Below are 16943 nucleotides of genomic sequence, written 5' to 3' on the forward strand. Positions count from 1 at the left end.
AGCAAAAATAGAAGCTTCAGGTTCGCCTAAAAAATAAAAGAAGCACTTTCAGAAAAGGTGTCAACGTTACGAATCCCCAAAAAAAGATTTCACCACATTGAAGGTTAAAGTTGTCAAAAATCCCTCACTACTCACTATATAGTGTAATGTATCATAATAGGTAGTATACTCTACAGAGTGGACTCAGCCAAGTACTTTGTATTTATTAATTTGGGAAAATATGCCCCAAATTGACAACAGCAGCATGAGCTCATGCTGTTGCTCCTTCATTGCTTCCTCAAAGAAAGAGACACATACAGTCCTCCACATACAACTCCCTGGATAGTAAGAAGGGAGTAATGAAGAAGAGAGGGATTCTGGACACAGCAATGTTCCTCTCATGTCCTCTCTCACTCTATCTAGAATGCTGCAGGATGAGGTTGAGATAACTGAGTGAAATATCAAAGCCAGTAAGCTACTCTTTGAATGCACACATCTGGTGTGGAACATTACCATATTTCTAATATGATGTGAAGCTCCAAGTCCACATGCTAATGAGAAGCTATTCTCCTGAATTTGAAAGAAAAGTCACAATCTCAAGTGACTGACTGCATTTCAAAGAATGACATGTCATGCATTTTTAAACCAGGGTTGATTGCTTTTCTAATATGCCCAATGAAATTTACATTCTCAATATTTAGCATGGTATCGGCATCTGCTGCACCAAATGGTTTAGGGATTATGTAATGAAAAGGGCTATTTTATCACCCGTAGGTCTTTAATCGCTGAGAGAAAGAAAGGGGCCTAATATGATCCCTGCTGGCTGCTACTTTGAATACATAATTCACAGCAAGAGTTGTTTGGGATCTGTTGGCTCTTTTTGTGTCTTCGCAGCATTTTGCCTGGAGAAAATTGCAACAATCCCAAAATCTCTCCAGCACAGCCTCTGATTCTGAGACTGAATTCATCCAATTAGCACAGCAGTACCTTTTATATTAATCTGACTGGCTAATGCCTTAATACTGGATATGTACTGTATTCAGCTTGATGTATATATATACATATATATGTAAAAGTTATTAACCTCATCTGGCTTAAGGTTCCTAGTCAAGGCAAGGCGTGTTTATTTGTATGGCACTTTTCAACAACAAGGAAATTCAAAGTGCTTCACATAAAAGCAACAAAACATATTGCAAAAGAAAACAAGATTTAAAAACGATTAAGAACATTCATACACTACTTAAATGTAATGATTACCTTTTGTCTGTTCTAAGAAACTGAGAACAATGTTATGAAGTTCAGAACAGCGGTAACGTGTGTGTCGTACACCTGTTGCTGCAGAGCCGACAAAAGGTGCCGTGGCAACCTGAACACGATGAACACACCTACACGTTTACTATGGCGCTACAATAGAAATGTCTCTTTGTGCTGATCAAGAGTCTGCCTCTTCTGCACCAGTAGGAGGTACACATCAGGAGAAGATGAAAGCTCACATCATAGCCTCTCAGTCAATAGCACTCAGGCCTCCATCAGCTGAGGTGAGAATGGAATTTGGACGGAGAGTGTTTTTTAAGAGGGACGACTGGAGATGGAGTTGAAAGAAATTGTTGTGGAGCTCCTGATCTGTCAGAAAAGACGACCTGCCGACATTTGGCATGACTGAAAAAGGCTGTGTGTATCGCACACTGTGCACATTTGAGGGCCGACACGTCGAAGTCTCTCAAATAGATCTTGAAAACTGAAGTAGTGCAGATTCAACGGCATCGGATCATCATCTGTTCCACGACAGTGTCCACCAAGTACTTATCAGGACAATTGTTCAATATGAAATCTAATAAAAAATATATTACTTGTTTACATTTCCACCTTAATTGGACAGAGGAACGTTTATAAATGTAGGATGGATAAGACACGCTACAAAGGTCACAAGGCTGGAGTCGAGCCGAGGGCGTTGCGGTTGTACAGACGGCCCAGTAACCACCGGGGCACCGAGGCGCTTCATGAGTGCTGATCCTTTTTGTATCGCTTACTGATGTGTGACCCTCTGAAATACTGTGGAAGGTCAACGATGAACATTCATTTTTGTTTTGTTGTTCCTGTGTTGTTGTCCAGTCAGTGTGTGTAACGCAGTGTCCTCTTGTCCTCAGGGGCCTCTGGGGACTGCTGGTGCAGAGGGCAGGCAAGGAGAGAAGGGCGCCAAGGTAACCAAATCATCTCCTCTTTCCCACGGCACAGTCGTCTCAGCAAGTCCTTTAGGGCCTCACCGACGTCACCGTGCCCACATTGTTCCCCCATTTCATATAAAAGCACAAAACGTAGAAGTAATTTGATTTCCACCCTAAATTTGTGGATGCAGAAAATAAACACTGAACTAAGATGCACTTGTTTCTTGCTGTGGGCTGTGGCTTGATTTCAAAATCGTCATAACAGTCAAGGTCACAGGTATTCAGAGTCATCATGCCTTTCTCTTTTTAGTCTGAATCAGACCCAGATGAAGTTCCTCTGAGTGAACACATGTTTTACACCAATCTCCTTGTTTCATCAGTGACTACATCTATATATATATATATATATATATATAGATAGATAGATAGATAGATATGCTTCGTGCAGAATCGATCAGCACCAGCATCTTCACGCTGAATATAAATGACATTTACTACAAAAACACACCTCTCTTCCCAGCTAGTCTGCTCGGTCGATGTAGAACTGTATTTACCGAGCATACTACCTTGGTATGTTAGTATTGTGAACTGTTTAAATACTTTGCATTGAAAGAATACCTCGATGAAAATCAGAATCTTTTAAAATTCCAAAGGACAGCCTCACAGCGGTGCTTGTGATACTCTCAGAGAAGTTGTTGTGACCACTTTGCTTCCTGTGCAAACCTCGCAGCTCAAACTCAATATGTTTTTTTCATAAGCCGTTCTTTGAATGTTGAAGTATTTCCGATTCCAGTGAGCTGGAGGCCATACTCATTTTATCATGAACATAGAAACATAGCAAGATGTAGCCCCGTATGTTGTTGTGCCTCTTCTGAACCTCATTTGGAGGAACAGGAGCATTTTTGCTTATTTGATAACGCCGACTCTTGTTTACTTGCCTCAGCATCGTTTACAGCTAAAAGCAGCCTTCTGCTGACTTCTGATACCAATACTCTTGGAGACCGAGATTGTCTCCAAAGCAAATCTGAAAACCACATATGAAGTGTTCTTTATGTGAAACAGACTCTAAAAGTTGTACAAAAAGACTTTTTGTTCTATACCAATAAGAAACACTTTAAAATACTTTAATTATCCATGTAGTGACCCCATTGCCTATCAAAGAAAAGGTCACTATGGTTGCTTAAAGACGTAGTTTAGATACGTGCTATAAACAGATGCAATGTCCAGTTTTTAATGTGAAAGGTCATTTATTTCCCGAAGTTGTACGTTTTCCAACACAAACCAAAAGATATAGTTACAAAAATTAAAAATAAACATTTGTTTTCACACATTGTGCCACCTGTTCTCACAACACGTGTGCTCCTGCCAGTCTAACAACACCTGGTCCTCCTGCCCCTCCTGATTATATTGACCTCTGTCCTAATTGACAGCGGCCCTCTGCCCCCAACTGGTGGGAGGTTAATCAAAACAAAAACAAACCAAATGGCTCTTACAATCTAGATATTTGTAAACCTAAAATACCATTGTCAGAGGCATCTAGCTCCAAAGGGCTCACTCTGTGGATTTGACTGATGTATTTGATGTAACGTGTCCATCACTAGATAAAGCTTCTCAACATATCAGTAAACAACAGCAGCTTCGATGTAAATGCATTCAATTAATGTGTCAGGTGTACGCTACTTTCAGCCAGGTAAAATCAGCTTAAACTCCGACATGTGTTCCGTTTGTTCCGCCTGAGTCATGCTTTCACATGTGTGTCCAGGGTGAGGCCGGTTCCGAGGGTCCAGCAGGCAAAACCGGACCGGTTGGACCACAGGGACCTTCAGGAAAGCCCGGCCCGGAGGGTCTGCGTGGAATCCCTGGTCCTGTCGTAAGTCTGAGCTCCAACATTTATATATGCAGGCAGCGCCACTCTCAAACACACAACACACACCCACAGGGTCCACACATAAAAAGGTACCATGATAGACTTCATGGAATAATCAATACACCCATTTGGCTTACACATTAGTCTGGCTTGTTTATTCCAGCACTCTTTTTGTTGCCTGTTTGGGCTATTAATCATCACGCCGAGCTCAGCAAATCAATGGCAGGCAGGAGGAAATGCAGCCGGCTATGATGCTCACTGCAATCCAATGGCTTTCCACAGGGTGAACAAGGACTGCCCGGCTCTTCAGGACAAGATGGCCCCCCTGGTCCCATGGTTAGTGTGTTTAATATCTCTCTTCCTCTCTCCCTCTTGCTCACATTATCCATCCAGCTAGAGTTGGAGTACTTCAGTCAGGTTAAACATAGAACGCTGGACTGTCCCTATAAGTCATATGTGTAATACATGCATAGTTTTTCTCTCAATATAAAAGTTTGATTTTCTCTTTTCTTCCTGTTCATGTTTCTCTTTCCTTCTTTTCAGCTCCCTGTTCAGTCGACTTTTTTATTGTATTTTCTCTGCAAAACGGATTTGTAACTTCCTCTCTTGTTGTTTAGGGTCCTCCTGGTCTTCCCGGCCTGAAGGGTGACCCCGGGTCTAAAGGTGAAAAGGTGAGCGGAGCCTCTTTTTTTGTGTGTTTCATTTCCAAATCGTTTCCAAATACGCCGGAAGACCAACATGAGAGCAGTGAGAGGAACATTGGGACCGTGAGGTGCCGACTCCAGTCAAGGCTGCCCACCACGAGCACAGAGCTTCCACAGTTGCATTTGATGAACAGCGAGACATCCTTGAGAATCACAAAGCTGCGTTCATAATAGCGCTTATGTTCACATTTAGGGAACAAACGGTTTTTTTCGCCACAGCTGCTGTAAGAGAAGAACACTCAATGGGATTGAATATGCGGCTAAATGGGATGTATCACTCTCGTCTGTCTAATCTCGCTCTTTTCTTCTTCGCTGCCACTGTCAAATGTGCTGGTGAAGTATAACCGCAAAGAACATTCAGACGGCATGTATTACTCCATCTGATTGTCCTCCCACACACTGACATGGTGGCTTGAGAGAGAGCAGTTTAAAAGCTCACAATGGAGGCACCGTGTTGTGAGCAGCGCTGTCAAATCATTGGCAGTAAGAGAGCTCGCCAATCTCAAAGTCGTCGTCTTTGTGTCGGAAATTGTTTGCGAGCATCGTGTTTTTCTTTTGAGGGTTTCTCTTTCACGTTTCAATGATCCTCTCCGCAGCCTCTCATGTCCATGTCAGATATGGAGCTTTGAAAGTTTGCTGTTAACTTGGATGTTTTTGTCCTTCAGGGTCATCCAGGTCTGATCGGCCTGATCGGACCACCTGGTGAGCAAGGAGAGAAGGGAGACCGAGGTTTGCCCGGGCCCCAAGGTTCTCCAGGTGGCAAAGGCGACGGCGTAAGTAGTTAATAGGCTCCATTCCCACGTTCGTCCTCCACCTCCTGCCCCTCCACTGTGGCCAGAGGTTTGACCTCAGCTGTGCACGTCTCTGCCCTCCCCGTGAGAGAGCAAACCTGCTGTTGCTTCTAGCTTGTGATGCTCGCGTTTGGTCTCCCCTTCACTGTTCACACATATATTTTATTTTTAAACTTCCTTCCTTTTTGACCCATATATTTCTATCTGATGACTTCTATGATAATATACCTGCATTGGGGAAAACACTGAAAGGAGTTTCCCTTTCCATAAAGTGAAGATCTTCTTCTCAACCACCGAGCCAGGAGTCAGCTCTGACCGAAGGTGTTCAGCTCTGTGTCAATAAACACCGTATGACAGCCGTCATCCATTTGAAATAAACATGGCAGAATATTCTGCTGTGGCCGTTGTACTTCACTGGATTAGTGATTTAAAATGATGCGTTGATGAAGAAGCTGGACATTAAGCCTAATAAAAATCATAACGTCCCCTTTTCTCAGAGCACAAGGGCTGAAAAAAGGTTTTCACTCAGTTTACCATTTCTATTTTAACCCTCCTGTTACCTTTACATTTACTAACATATTTTACCCTCGGGGTCAATTTGACCCCAGCAATTAAAACCTCCAGAAAATTATTAGAATTAATATTGTTTCCCAAGTTTAAGTGTGAGGTACTTTATGTTTGTTTGTTGACTACCTAAATAGCCCTTTAAATATATAAAAAAGTTTATATTTCTTATATGTTTGACACAGTGAAAAACAGCCTGGGGTCAAATTGACCCCAAAGAACACCGACGTTAAACATTGAATGGGGTCAAATTGACCCGAAAGGTAACAGGAGGGTTAAGGGCTGAAAATAGCCCTCATATTGTTTGACTTTATTTCCTGAGGAATTTAAGCCATAAGATTGTGAATCGCAGGGTTCAAAGAAATGGCATATCACAGGCCCAGTGTTTGGCCTTTACTTGATTGCTAAAATAAACACATCCTTATGAAAGTTCATTATGCCACCGCTCATCTCATACACCATGTACACGCATCTATCTTTAAAGAACTGAAGCCTGCACTGGTCCTTTGCCAATACAGTCCAGCTTTCTCTTTTCAAGGTCCACAACTACACTTCTGTCTCCTCTGATTCTCCTGCTATATATCTGACTTCTGCTTTCATCTCGTCTTTCCACAGGGTCTCGGTGGATCCTCCGGTCCTCTCGGTCCCCCAGGTTCCCCGGGTCTGCCTGTAAGTCCTTTACTGATTCAGCCTTTCATTCAGACTCTACCCTGACAGAATGACTCATTATGTCCGATCTCGTGCAGGGTCCTCAAGGTCCCAAAGGATCCAAGGGTTCAAGTGTGAGTACTATCTGTGTTTCTAAAGGCATTTTGTCCCTATGTGTATGTTAGACGTGTCCGAGCTGACATGTTTCTCTGCACGCTTTTCTTCCCAGGGCCCTGCGGGTACAAAAGGAGACACTGGTTCAATTGGTCCTCCTGGTCCTCCTGTGAGTATTAAAGACCACTACTGTGATGTTCACACTACTGTAGCATTGGACAACATCTACGGTCAGTATTTTGGTATCAAATCTTAAACCGCTTCCCACCACACCCTGCAGGGCCCACCAGGTGAAGTCATCCAGCCCTTGCCCATCCGGTCGTTCAAGAGGAACAAGCGCTCCAGTGACGTGCAGTCAGACGCAGCCGCTGGAATCATGGACTACGGCGAGGGCATGGAGGACATCTTCGGCTCACTCAACAACCTCAAACAGGACATCGAACGCATGAAATACCCCATGGGCACGCAAAACAACCCTGCCAGGACGTGCAAAGATCTGCAGCTCTGCCACCCAGAGTTCCCAGATGGTAAGCTCAGTCTAAGCAGGAGGGGCTGATGTGAAACCAAAGACATGCTGAAAAATAAATTGTATATAAAAACACTTCTTTGTGTAAATCACAAAGTCTGGCTTTAGGAAAATGTTTAATCAGAAATTGTTGTACATAAATTATACCCAGCTTCAGGCATGATACCATTGTATCTAGCTGTGTATAAGCCAGAACAATGAGCAGTAAATTACTTTAAAGCAGAAAATCTGAGCACACTTAATTCTGTAAAGTAGCTTTAATCCATTTTGTGTGGACGCCAGTAGAACAGGGTGTTTGAGTGTGCTTGGTTCTCCGTAGGCGAATATTGGATTGATCCAAACCAAGGCTGCTCTGGGGATTCCTTCAAGGTCTACTGTAACTTTACCGCCGGGGGCGAAACCTGCATCTATCCAGATAAGAAGTCGAGTGGAGTAAGTGACTTTGGATTTGTATCCACAAGACTAATAACTGCCTGTTTCTAATCAATAATTCTCATCAAATATGAAGTCATCACGTTCGCCAAACCCATCAACAAGCGGCACAGCACGAGGATGAAGTTGTCAAAGGCGCCCATTGGGTTTGCCGCGGGGCTCAGCTTGGACAGATCTGATATTCACTGCTGTGTAAACAGCACCAAAAACACCAACAGGCTCAAACTACAGAATGATTTGACTCTATGAGATTTGTGAAAACAATATTGCGAAGATATTCAAATGACATACAAGTTTATCTTCTGCTCCCAGATGACACACTCTGATGCTGCCCGTTAGCTTTCTACAACATTTTAATGTTCACCTCATAATTCCCAAGACAATATAATGCCCATGATAACGTCTGGTGTTAATCTGCCCTGGTTTTGTGTTCCACAGGTCAGAATATCTTCATGGCCGAAGGAAGTCCCTGGGACATGGTTCAGTGAATTTAAGCGTGGTAAAACAGTAAGTCTTTTTTTCCCTCTTCATTCACTTAACCTTCAGTTGACCTCGCAAAACAGAAGCAACTCGACTCAGTGCTAAACTAAATGGATTGCTCCTTCTCTCCTATGTACTGCACCTGTGAAGGGACACTGCAAAACGCCAAGCAGCTGCTTATAGACTCAAATAGCAGCACCACCCATGAAATTGTGAGGCAGTGACCCAATGTTGCTTCCCATAAAGAACTCCCAAACCGCCTCGTGGTTCATAATGCAAGGGCTGTGCTGTTATTATGAACTAGATTGGCTAAGTGGAAATGATCTACATCCTTTTGAACTCATGCCTCATTTTCAGTTATTGACATTACAACTCATTACAATTCGTAGCCTGTATAAATATAACGGAGAGAGCATCAATACGACATTACAGAGGATTCAGGCAGGATGCCTCAGTGTTTTACCATTCCAGGAGTGTCCTCTCTCCAATTGAACAGTTCAAATCTTCTCAGTAAACACCAGCTACTATTTCTTGTAGTCAGAAATGAAAGAAACAAGTTTCGCCCGGCTCCATCCAAATGGAGTCACGCTGCTGCATTTCAACAGAGACGAGGCTTTTGAAGACCGACTGTGACAGAACAATCACAGGAGAGGACGGCACATCTCCCGGTCGCTCTTTAATGTACACATTCGGTCAAAGGCAATGTTCCAGTGGGGGTCATGTGTCTTCTGTTGACCTCTTGTTACTCTAGATTCAAGCTTTGTTGAAAGAGATTTAAAATAAGATGTTGACACTTATTGAACTGAGACTTAATAATATCTTGTTACATGTGTAGACAAACAGACACATGCTATTAAAATACCACTCACAAAGTGATGTTCATGTGGTATTTAATTACCACGCAAAAAAATAATACAATAATACATAGATGTATCTTGCTTGCTGTGTCTTCTGCGCAGCTTTCACACCCTTTTGAAAAACCTGTTTTTCTTCTCTACTTCACACAAGGTGATACACTCGTGTTTTCTATACTGCAGCTCAACCTAATGAGGAAGACTCCAGATATAATACAGTTATTAGATGAGGTTGACAATGTAAAACTTAAAGCACCACACGACTAAATGATGCCTAAGTATAGAAATGCTCAGGCAGATCCTGCTTCCCATCTCGTCAGTCCAACTCCCCTCACCTGCCTCTGATCACCTCGTTAGTCCCTCATTCCCTTCACCTGGTCCTCACGCCCTTCTCACCTGCAGCCCATCCCCTCATTAGTTCCTCACTATTTAGCTCCCTCACTTCCACTTGTCCTCTGCCAGATTGTCTTGTGTTTTCATGCCAAGTTCTCCAGCGTTATTAGAGCATATTCCTGACCTGTCTGTTCTGACCTCTAATTCTCTGCCCGCCCCTTTTTGGACTTGTTTGCTTCTTCGACTGATCTCCCGGTTTTGACCCCACCTGTTTTCAACCAAAGACAGTCATCTTTGTTACTCCTGTCTGAGTCGTGCTAGTGGGTCCACTCTAATAGCACCGTGACAACATGAGCCAGTTCGTCGTATGTAAATTCTTCCTTTCCAAAATTATTTGGGCCAGTACATCCTCTTAATAGAAGAAAGGAAAATTGGGACATTAGCTGCTTCTTCTCGTATGAATAAGATGTTAATATTTGAATTACCTACAGCATTAATAAACTAAAGACTTAATCTTATGAACAAAATGATATTCAAATTCTCCCTGGCACCCAAAATACTTCAGAATAATTATTTTACTGACATTCAGCTCTTCACATGAACTCCACCGCTCTAGGTATTTTCATCTTGCTGTATGTTTCATAAATGAAGCCAAATGCTCGTGTGGATACAAAGCTGGCTATTTGAGATCAACACGTGCATCGTCAACTTATATCTAAAAAATGATTCAGAAAGGCCGAGTGGCCTGCGGGGTCGCTGCGTGCAGCTTTCTCCAGAAGAGTTCATACAAACAACTTCACACTCCTCTGGGGGCCTCAACGTTCCCCCATCAGGTGCAGACTCTCCCGTTAGGCCAGGGAAGCAACTTCCTGCGGCCCGAACTGAAAGGGCTCCAAAAGATTTACTCCGATGTTTAGATATGAAATATATTGAGTGATGTTATTATTCTAAAACTAATACACTCACTGGACACAGAGATAACCTACAAAAGAGCCTCAAGGCACTTACAAATAACGGAGAAATTGGAATGCAGCAATTTTACTGTTGGGTATTAGGAGTTTGACTATGAATCTTTAATTTCAGAAAGACTGATGCTAATAAAAGTTGTTAATTACATTTTAAGAAGATGTTTTCATGCGAGAAAGTGACCACTTAGTTTCGCAATATGTGGTCATTTAATCCAGCTGTTTGGGAATTATCTCTGATCGTTTTGGGAGATTTAAGAGCCGCCACTCGGTGCCCTGACACCATCCGGTGGCTTTGCATGCTCCAGTGACCGGGTGTGAACAGTCTGTTGGTCAGATCATACTTCAAACACAGCCCAGGGACTCGCAGGCTTCATGGAGTCATTTTCCCAGCGACACCGTTATTAGTGTGACAAATAAGTTTCTAAAAATGAACACAATTTGGAGGCGCAATCATTTTTCTTAACAAATGAATAAATCCAACTGTTAAGTGACCCCACCCTTCTTTCCTTTGACCTCTTACTCTCTCTCTGCCCACCAACAGTTCTCCTACGTTGACGTGGATGGAAACTCAATAAACATGGTACAGATGACCTTCCTCAGACTACTGACAGCCTCTGCCAGGCAGAACTTCACCTACAGCTGCCACCAGTCCGTGGCGTGGCACGACGCCACCAGCAACGGCTACAACAAGGCGCTGCGCTTCCTGGGATCCAACGATGAGGAGATGTCCTACGACAATAACCCCTACATCAAGGCCCTCTCAGACGGCTGTGCGGTAAGCCTCAGAACAAATGTTCCTGACATGATGTCACATGAGTGCGGAACAGGGAAGAGCGGGAAACTTTTACGTAGCCGATGACAGCGTTTGCCTAAAGCGAGCGGACTGGTGATCAGCACGGACACACACAGTGGAAGGCTTTGTGCAGTTAGAAACATGTGACAGTCATGTGTGCGTTTGCATTTGCGTGTCTAATTGGTTCCTCTGCATCTCTGTGTCTTCTTCTTGCAGGCGAGGAAGGGCTATGGAAAGACTGTGATGGAGATTAATACTCTCAAAATCGATCAGGTTCCCATCATCGATGTCATGTTGACTGACTTTGGGGACCCTAACCAGAAGTTTGGGTTTGAAGTTGGGCCCGTCTGCTTCCTTGGCTAAAGCAAAAAGAAGAAAAAGAAACAAAAAGGACTTGATGGGGCCAGCAAAGAAAGTCAAGTTGAGACGTTTTGGGTACCACCAAACCCCATTTCTAGCCCCCCACCCTTTTCTCTGCCACATGCAAGTTTTGAATAAGAGATGGTGTAGCAAACATGTCTTTCCATGTATGTACGTGTAACCAAAGAAAATACTTGTTGCCCTTGTAGGGCTCGAACCACATGACTTTAACCACGTTATGGCGCAACGGTGAAGGACATTTGAACGTGTGGCAGAGGAGGGCGAGTCAGAGGGCGACCTCCTCTCCGCATTCTCTAGGTGCTGAATGAAAATAACTACAATGGTGCTTGTTCAAAACACACACAAATAAAAAGGTTCTCAGAAAGAAGGTCTATTTTGATCATTATAAAAGAAAACTGTAATTATTATTTTGTACAATATTGTTATTTCTGAATCCACTTTCAAAACTTGCATGTGTATCCGCTTCTGCTTCCGGCTCTTTAATTTCAATGTTGGTTCAAAGATTTACAGTTTAAGTTAAAGACATCATCCAATCAAATACAGTGATGACTTTTTGTTCAACACATAATGTGTATTTGTCATAAAGCAAATAAAGTGAGCATTCAAACAGTTCTCTATTGCTAAATTAGGCCGTGTTCCCTTTGTATATATCGATAGACCAAAGCTTGAGGTTATCTGCTGTGTTGCCCTTGAGACCGGAGGTGAACAGCTGGAAGTATCACAGCAGCAGACGCAACATCTCCCACTAATGTTGTGATCTTGTGCTCGGAGGAAGCAATCATGGCATTCATTTTTCCTTTATTTAATTCTATTTGTTGTTTTTTTCTGTTTATTTTTCTGACAGTCTTTTTATTTTGGTTGTATACCTCAAACTTTCTTGATAACCTGTAAGATGCAAGGATGTTATGCCCTGTATATATCTTGGTTAAGCAATTAAGTTTATATATTTGGGTGGGGATTTTTTTTTTTAAAGAGAAATACATTAACTGTTAGACATCCACTGTTCAAATCCTTCTGTGAATGCAATGAGAAGCCCTTTAGGTGACCCATTTTTGTAACGACAATGAGAAAATGTTTTAATGTGCTTTTTATAGTTCATTTAAATATTAAAAACTGGATTCTAAACAACAGTGAACTGAATGTCTCAATGGTCTGTGTATGGTGACGTTGGGGTAGATCCACGACAGAGAAGTGCATGAATCAGGGATCTGTGGCTTCAGCAGAGACTCCGGGCCAGTGCACCGCCATCTCTCCTGAGACCAATAAGCAACCATCTACATGAGCTTCTCTTTCTGAGAACATCAATGGAAACGTGAATATAATGTCTCTTTTTTTTTTGTCATAGAAAGAATGAAAAAAAGTCCTCATTCAAATGTTCCTATATTTGCTGCGTATTCCCATTGTGCTTGTGAGGAGGTTTGGATGTGGACTTGAGGGATTGTTCACGATCCGAGCGTAACAAGTGCTTTTCCTATTCGGGAAGCAAAGCCCTTTAACTCCACTGATTACTTATCGTTTCAGATAGTGACACATATAACGGCTTATTTTACAGAATGGAGGGAACAGTTCCTTCAGAGTCGAGTTATGTTCTGTGACAAAAACCGTTCATACTAAATATGAATTTCAATCTGGCTATAGAGCTATGTGGGATTTTTTTGTGATCACTTTTAAATTACCTGTGAGTGTTTTGATTGTTTGCTCAGAAAAACTGCATGTGCGACTTCTGAGTGGGAAAATTGGGAAATTGTGTTTGTGTCTGGGAGGGGAAGAGATGTGTTGTCTGTGGCAACGCACAGGAAGGGAGCCTCACATGGTGAGTAAACACAGATGTGACAACACTCACATCTTACTAATAACATACAATTAAATGATCTGCACATGCTTCATGGTTCAAATTATATAAGCTATGTTTGAATATGAAAAAAATCCAATTATATTATTTTCAGTGGCAAACAATATTACTTAGAAGGATTTTAACTCAAATTAAAATTGAATCCCTTTGAGATGCTTCAAGTGTCATCGACAAAATTTTCAGGAATTATTATTGATAAAAGTTTAAGTTGGAGTAAACATATTGACTGTGTTGGTAGAAAAATAAACATATCTATTGCAATCATAAGGAGGGTTAGACATCTTGTCCCTGCAAACTGTCTCCTTATTACAGTTTAATGTATCCTTATCTTTCATATTGGTTGTACTTTTCATACTTCTCTGGAAAACGTGTTAGTCCTCCAGAACGCAGCAGGAAGGATCGATCTCGGCGCAGCATGCGGAAACAAATGGTAGCCGGTAGAGCAGGTGTACTCGCAGCCCTTTTATTCTATGGTTTGCTTTGCAACTTTATAAGTCCGACAAACATCAAGTCAGTTTTGAAAACAGCTGTCATCAACCCACCCATAGTCTTCTGTAGTCATGGAGAAATATACGGAAATTACGCCGGTATGTCAAACCAAGACGTGGTTACATTTGGATATGGAAAACACGCTTTGGCCGTATCGTTCATTTTTCCATCTCTGTATGAACGAGTGAAGAAACGCACGAAACCAGCAACTTTACTTCAGCTAAACCACAGTCTGATTATAACACTTTTCTTGCTGTTATCTGGAGATGTCCATCCGCTGCACACTACACCAGTGAAGGAAGCCAACCCCAACGCAGAAGTTACATGGAACACAACGGTCTCACCTGGCGCTGGTTGGAGGGAGCTGCGTGGAGGTGCTGTTGCAGCGGCCGATGGGCCATCGCTATTTTTCCAGACTGGGTTTTACGGTCGCCCGCTGGTCGATCCGCAGCTTGCCTTGGGGGAACTACTAGCGCTGGAGCCGAGCCTGGAGGCTAACGTGACGGCAGACAGCACCGCGGGTTTGTCGGATCCGTGCGGTTCGACATCTCCGATAAACGAGGCGGCCACTGCACTGACTGAGCCACGGCTTGCTTCGACTAACGATGACTTCTGCTCAGGTAGTCAACGTGGAATTGGAACGATTAACCAAAACGTAAACAAGAAACTGCTAACTCCCGCGATCTCAAAGAACAGGAAGTGGGCTGTCTTCCGAACTGTCAATCATTCAAGAACAGTGTGGGATCCTAGAGTTAAGCCAAAAGGTCTCCTAGGTGGGCATCTAAACATAAGTATTCAATCTAAAAGTGATCAAGTCCATCATCTTTGCTTGATTCCAATTTAGACTTTCTTTGTCTATCTGAGACCTGGCTCCATAAAAGTGCTCCATCAGCAGCAATAACCGTGCCAGGTTTCAACATTTACAGGAGAGATAGGGTAGGATCTAAGGGTGGTGGTGTCATGATCTATGTGAGATCATATCCAGTGTAATGAAATCCAGTGGTCTGTCTGTAAAGACTTGGAATGTATAGGTCTTCATATAATTTTATCACCACAAATGTCTTTTACGCTTATTGTAATTTATCGGCCTCCCTCTTCCAAAAACAGTTTCTATGAGGAATTTGAGAAACTTTTAAAAGAATGTAATTTCAGTAAAGAGGTCATTATTATGGGTGATTTTAACATAAACTGGGAGGAAAAATCATCTAGAAAGAATCTTAAACGGATAACTGATGACTTTGACCTTGTACAGATGGTCAGTGGGCCCACAAGACTAACCAATTCTTCCAGGACACAAATTGATTTAATATTTAGTAATAGGCCTGATAGAGTTCTAAAACTCTCAACATGGTAACTGGACTTTCTGACCACAATCTAACTCTGGTAGCCAGGAAACTAACCAGCAAGCGGTTTAGGCCTTTGGTCAGGGAGGATGAATCCTTTAGAATTCCCAAAAGAAATCTAGATATCTTTCATCATACTCTTCAACTTATTGATTGGGATGATCTACTGTTGGGAATAGACATCGAGGAAGACAGTAAAACATTCTCAGATAAGTTGGAGAACACTATGAAGGATTTCAGTTGCAAATTTAGGCACAAACATATCAAACACTCTGTTCCTTGGATGAATGATGATATCTTAAAATAATGAAAGAACTTCTGCCTTAAAACTGCAATTAAAATAAATCGAGCCATGACAGACAACATTTTGCTATGCTAAGGAACAGAGTGGTAATGAAATTAAGAAAGGCTAAGGCAGATTTCTTCATGACTGTAATAGAAAAGGCGAGAGGTAAAACTAAAATGGTCTGGGATCAGTTACACAAGCTAATGGGACATCCCAACAAAGTAAGGAAGCTGCAAGAACTTAACATTAATGGTAAACTGTCAAATAATCCAGTTGAAATAGCAAAAGCTTTCAATCACTATTTCATTGATTCTGTTGCCACCATTGCTAAATGTTTCTCCCTGAGATTAGACCTGTCTGTACAGTAAATACATTGGAGCCAACTTTCATCATAAGAAGTGTCACTCACTCAGACGTCACAAGAATAATCAGTTTTCTTAAACCATCCAAAACTAATGATACATTTGGTATGGATGAAACTCTTACCAAAACACTAATAAATCCCATCAGCAATATCATCAACCTCTCAATCTCTCAGAACATGTTTCCCAGTGTTTGGAAGTCGGCTGCTGTTATTCCAGTATTTAAAGAAGGAGATCGCCTTTCTCCCTCTAATTACAGACCAATCAGTATCCTGCCTACAATATCAAAAGTTGCAGAGAAGTTGGTAGCTGAGCAAATGATCTGCCATTTGAAAAACAGTCCCTTTGCCCTTCATCCAATGCAATTCGGCTTTAGAGCCAATTATTCCACTGAGACGGCCACCTGTTTCTTTACCGAAAAAATAAAATTTCTACTGGACAAAGGGGTGTTGTTGGAGCTGTGTATCTTGATCTCAAGAAGGCATTTGACACTGTAAATCATAGTATTCTTTTGTCCAAATTGCACAGTTACAACTTCTCCTCAGGTACACTTAAATGGATGGAATCATATTTGCTTAATAGGTCACAGTCTGTCCAAATTCAAACACATCAATCCGCTGCCCTCCGCTTGTCCACAGGTGTCCCACAAGGATCTGTCCTGGGCCCATTATTATTTTCCTTATATATTAATGATCTGCCATCAGTTTGTCCTCATTCCAATATTCAAATGTATGTTGACGCCCCGGCCATTTATCTGCATGGCAGCAATTTGGGAGATGTAGCAAAAGAACTCACTACATCCATGGCTAATGTGACTACTTGGTTAACGCAATGTTGTTTACAACTCAATATATCCAAAACTGTGTGTATGTTTTTTACCAAAAGAAACTCTGATAGTGTAGAACCGGATGTTTTTGTATCTGGGGAGAGGCTAAAGGTTGTATCTGAATACAAGTACCTGGGAGTACTTTTTGATTCAAATCTGTCTTTCAAATCACAGGTGAAAAAAGTT

At 42.1% G+C, this 16943-nt stretch overlaps 1 protein-coding gene across 2 annotated transcripts in view; it reads left to right on the top strand.

Moving 5' to 3' along the window:
* col11a1a (collagen, type XI, alpha 1a) overlaps positions 1-12734 on the top strand; it is a 75705-nt gene extending 62971 nt beyond the window's left edge. For both annotated transcript variants that reach the window (XM_056434234.1, XM_056434233.1), the window contains exons 55-67: positions 2127-2180; positions 3907-4014; positions 4294-4347; positions 4629-4682; positions 5381-5488; positions 6686-6739; positions 6817-6852; positions 6948-7001; positions 7113-7359; positions 7678-7790; positions 8229-8297; positions 10967-11200; positions 11435-12734. In XM_056434234.1, the coding sequence (XP_056290209.1) occupies positions 2127-2180; positions 3907-4014; positions 4294-4347; positions 4629-4682; positions 5381-5488; positions 6686-6739; positions 6817-6852; positions 6948-7001; positions 7113-7359; positions 7678-7790; positions 8229-8297; positions 10967-11200; positions 11435-11581 (1332 nt within the window). In that variant the 3' untranslated portion in view covers positions 11582-12734. The remainder of the gene's footprint in view (positions 1-2126; positions 2181-3906; positions 4015-4293; positions 4348-4628; positions 4683-5380; positions 5489-6685; positions 6740-6816; positions 6853-6947; positions 7002-7112; positions 7360-7677; positions 7791-8228; positions 8298-10966; positions 11201-11434) is intronic.
* Positions 12735-16943: the final 4209 nt, after the last annotated feature.

The sequence above is a fragment of the Pseudoliparis swirei genome, chromosome 16, assembly GCF_029220125.1.
Source record: "Pseudoliparis swirei isolate HS2019 ecotype Mariana Trench chromosome 16, NWPU_hadal_v1, whole genome shotgun sequence".
NCBI lineage: Eukaryota > Metazoa > Chordata > Actinopteri > Perciformes > Liparidae > Pseudoliparis > Pseudoliparis swirei.